Consider the following 4799-nt stretch of genomic DNA (forward strand, 5'->3'; position numbering starts at 1 on the left):
TCACTGTGTTATCTTTGATTATAATATTTTTAAAATTCATCGATATTTTCCACATGTATCACATGTTTTGGATATAATTCAAGGACGAGATTTCAACGAGACTGAACGAGACTGAAAAGTCAGAAGAATACATCCTTAAGTTTGAAAATTAGTGCAGTGTGATTTTTGAAAATTATATGCCAAATCTGATTCAAATTTCATAAAACACTGAACAAGTAAAAGAGTAGGAAATAACTCTTCCATCAAGCGTCATACAGTTAAGTTGGTTAAAATTTTACTGTGATTAGTCAAAATGTCCGCATTTTGAATGGTCAGACTCAGGTTTCAAATAAATATTGTTATCATTATTGTTGGAAAAAAATTAACGTGATTCATCAAAATCATGCAGTCGATTCTTTTATCGTTTAAAAGAAAGTGTACATTTTATCGTCATGTACCTAAAATTACCTTTAACATCATTTGGCAAGAAATTTTATCATTAATCGTCTAGAAGGTATCCCCATTACTACCCTCAAATAAGATAACACTAGAGTTTCTGTAACTGTTAAAGCAACTGTAAACTTTAGTTGTTGAGTGTTTGTATTTGCTGGATATTTTCTTTCAATAAAACAGGTGTCTGAGGTTTATGATGAGCTTTTGTCTATTTGATGACTATTTGGGTACAACAAGTTCATACTTTTAGGTTAATTTTGTTGTTTGTTTTAGAAAAGGAGAAATTTAGTAAAAGTACTGATTCTTGGAGGCATTGGGTAGGTACAAAATTACTTCTTATTAACATGTTTTAATTACGTATCATATTTATAGTTTGTAACAATTGAAAAGTGAAACAAAGACGACATGAGTCTCAAATTTATAGGACCATGTATTTATAATTTTTTATGATAATTTAACTTATCTGCTTGGGATTTGTGGTAATATTAGACTTTGAGTATCTTTCTAGGAGCCCCTGTCTAGATCAACCTGTTGCCAAAAAAGTGTTTCCATTTTATCTATAGAACTATGACAGCCCTTTTGTTAGAGACCTCAGAATAGCTTAAAGCTTTGTGAGAATTTCTATATATTTTTTGCATTTAAAAAGTCATTTTTGAATATATTTTTTAGTGTTGGTAAAACCTCTTTAATGAATCAGTACTCAGATGGTACAGTCAATGAAAAATACAAAGTTACGATTGGAGCAGATTTTATTGTGAAAGAAGTTCCAAAAGATACTGAGCATTTTACATTACAGGTATTCAATTATTTTTTCATGTTAAGTTGGTTGGTACCCAACTCCTTAACTAAAATTAATTTGGCTCTTTTAATTTTCATAAAATTTTGACAAAGTATTTACTTTGACCCTTTGACAAAAATATTAAAATTTCAAAAAAATTTGAACCAACCGTTTTATTAGAATAATTACACTGGTTCTATAGGCCTGAGACCACAATTAATTCCTCTATCATTTCTTTATAACGTCTTTTCGCATTAAAAAAGTTTTGTCTATTCTTTTTGTCAAATTTTTGTGTGTGTAATGTACAGTACAAGTCCAAAAATATATCATTCAAATTTGGCCAATACACATCCATACCCCTATAGGCAAGTCAAGAGATGATCCGAAAAGTGTAAATATTACCTTTTTGCACCTGGCCTAATCACTCTTTCCTTATTAAAATGAGTTAAAATAAAACATCTAAAAGTTTATTTCAGCTCTCTTCTTTCATTTCCACCCCAGAAAAGCTAAGAAATGAATGAGAAAGGGAAAGAAAAAAAATAAAGAAAAAATACACTATAATTAAAGGGAACTATATTCGTGAACAACGAAAAGCGGGGTCATTAATTGTGGTCTTGGGCCTATAGCAGTTTGACACTTATTTTGATCATCGAGAAGCTTAATATTCCCTAAACAACACAACGTAATTAAAATGTTTAGCTGATTTTACAGAGTTATCTCCATGTAGTGTTAAGTACCACCTTAAGATATAGTTTCCCCTGTAAAATGAAAGTAATCTTTACCCTTCAGTTGTCACAAGTGCTTTTAGTAAAATAGTTTGGAAAATGTGTATTATCCAAATTGATAATCAGTTTGTAAGTAATTAAAAGCTTGACAAGTTATTTCTCTGTTCCCTCTCTAAAAGAGAATAAATCAAAGTTGTTACTAAAAAACTCATTAATCTAATACAAAATAACAATGAGAAGACAAACAACTGTACAAAGAACACATCATAGAAAACTAAAGCCTGTGCAACACCAACCCCACCAAAAACGGTATAAACAGATCCTGCTGTACATGTGACACCAATAGTGTTGCTCATGAAAGTACAAATAACCCAGTTGTAAGACTTATACAGACTTATACAGTAGGTCACATTTGAGAAAAAGAAATAACTAACTGACATGGCAAATTGGTTTCTTGTGAAGAGTTGTAGTCTTATTGGAAAATAATTAGAACATCATTCTTCTTTTTTATAATTAACAATACAGACCAGTACAGATAGAGCACTTAAGTCTTAAATAAAAGTTTGATAAATTTTCTAAAAACACTTCACATAAAGTACTCTTTATGATTTACTTTTAAAAAGTACACAGATTAACATACATGTACTGTGTGGTAAATAAAAAATAAAAAATAAAATTACCTTATATATTATTAACTGTAGGTTAGAAACGATAAAAGTAAAAGTATATATACTTGTTACACTCCTATCCAAGGTTAGAGAGAGGTTACAGAACTCACAAACATGTAAAACCAATGTTCCTCTGTAATATAAACATGAATCTAGTGAGTTGATGTTAGTTGTTGAATCAGTTGTTGTCTGCCATACTTGGATTTAATTCATTGTTGTTTTATTATTTTCTGCTACTCGTAGCGTTAATTTGGTTAAAATGTTATTGTGATTCAACAAAATATCCTTATCGTGATTCATCAGAGGTCTCAAATAGTAATGGTTTAAAACTGTTTTTTTTTTGTAAAAATGCATGTAATTTGTTTTTATGATAGTTGTTGAATTGGTTGTTGTCTGCCATATTTGGATTTAATTCATTGTTGTTTTATTAAATCAAGCCATTTCTCTTGTGAGTTATTTCACAATTTGTCAATCCTTGAGGTGGTATGTACCATGAAGCACCTTGACTAAAATTTAATCTGGCTCATTTTATTTTAATAAATTTTTGACCTATTGACCTAAATATAAAAAATTCAAAAAGCTTGAACCACACACTTTATTGGAAAACATTTCCTTAGATATATAGGAGTTAGACAAACACTTATTTTTATCACAGAGAAGCTTAATATTTCCCTATCAATAAAACATGGTTAATTCATTTTGCTGATTTTTTCAGAGTTATCTCCCTGTAGTGTTATGTTTTTACTTTTCTTCAATGCAAATCTTTAACTTTTTGAAGTTGATTAAAGAAAGATTCTTGTTTATATCAGACTTACAAACATAATTGTTTAATAGAAAATCTATTTTAAAAATATCCAATCAAAACCTATATGACAAAAACATTACTTAGAATTGTATACTTGTATAACAGGTTTGGGATACAGTGAGTAAAAAAGAATTCCAAAGTTTAGGACTAAGTTTTTACCGTGGAACAGACTGTACTTTGTTAGTGTATGATGTTACACAGCCAGAGACATTTAAACATCTTGAATCAGTCCTGGAGGAGTTTTTGGCCAATGCTATTCCAGAAGACGAAGACAATTTCCCATACATAGTCATTGGGAATAAGATAGATAAAGAAAATAGATTGGTATGTTACAGTTAAACATTTGAAGTTTTAACATAATATTTAAAGTTTGGGGTAGGAATGTCCTTTACCGTCAGGTGTCAAATGAATGTTTCGTAATATAGGAGTTTATATAGTGGTGGAATCTGTTTCTCTAATGATTTTATCCTTCCTTTTCAAAGAAACTTAGAACATTTGATTTCATAATTAAATTTCTACCAATCGTTAGCTGAGAATAGATATTTCACTAGTGAGGAGAAATATATTCTTACACCGAACAAGCAATGGAAAATAGCACAATTTGTTTTAGAGAAACAGAAATTGATCCATTGCTTTACATGACACACCTGAATGATAAATATCCAACCAATTAGATAACAGCTATATTTGTAATGAATTGTTTTTATATTTAGATAACTAAAGAGGAAGCTATGAAATGGTGTAAACAAAATGGCAATATTCCTTATATGGAAACCAGTGCTAAAGATGGGACCAATGTTGCAGAAGCTTTTATGTCATTAGTGGATAGCATGTCAGGAACTGTGGTTGAATAATCAAGTGATTTCTACCTCTTGAATGTAGGCATCTTTAATAAGGACAGTGATTGAATGATTAAGACATTTATTTGTAATGAATGCAGGCAGTGTCAGGGATAGTGATTGAATGATTAAGATATTTTTATTGAATGAATGTAGAATTAGTGTTTCTCAGCTGCTTGAATGTACAGTCAAACTTGTATATAAAGCTCATCCTCATATTAACTTTATTATATCTAGTGGATGCCAGGCATTAAACCTTTTCCAACTTCACAGGTAAGTCTGTACTCAGAGTAATTTTTGGCATGTAAATACAGCCATATTTGTCCGTTTGTTATGATGAACCTTAATTAAAGGGACAATTAATAATTGATAACTGAGGGCATACTAAATCAACCTGAAGAAAAATTGTTAAACCTATCTGAGAATAATATAACAGTGAGGTAATTGGATATTTAAAAATGTTAACATGCACTTAAAAATTATATGATGTTTTTGTTATTGGATATCTTGATTTAATTTCACAAGCAATTGTTTATCCAGTAGCACTCCCCA

The 4799-nt window shown here is 29.9% G+C and overlaps 1 protein-coding gene across 1 annotated transcript; it reads left to right on the forward strand.

The window, feature by feature from the left end:
* The first annotated feature begins 659 nt into the window (after positions 1–659).
* On the forward strand, positions 660–4347 carry LOC139482695 (ras-related protein rab7-like). The gene is made up of 4 exons (XM_071266770.1): positions 660–749; positions 1102–1228; positions 3514–3732; positions 4122–4347. The coding sequence occupies exons 2-4, from the start codon at positions 1121–1123 to the stop codon at positions 4260–4262; spliced, it is 468 nt and encodes a 155-aa protein (XP_071122871.1). The 5' UTR covers positions 660–749; positions 1102–1120; the 3' UTR covers positions 4263–4347.
* The last annotated feature ends 452 nt before the right edge of the window (positions 4348–4799 follow it).

Source organism: Mytilus edulis, chromosome 1 (assembly GCF_963676685.1).
Source record: "Mytilus edulis chromosome 1, xbMytEdul2.2, whole genome shotgun sequence".
Taxonomy (NCBI): domain Eukaryota; kingdom Metazoa; phylum Mollusca; class Bivalvia; order Mytilida; family Mytilidae; genus Mytilus; species Mytilus edulis.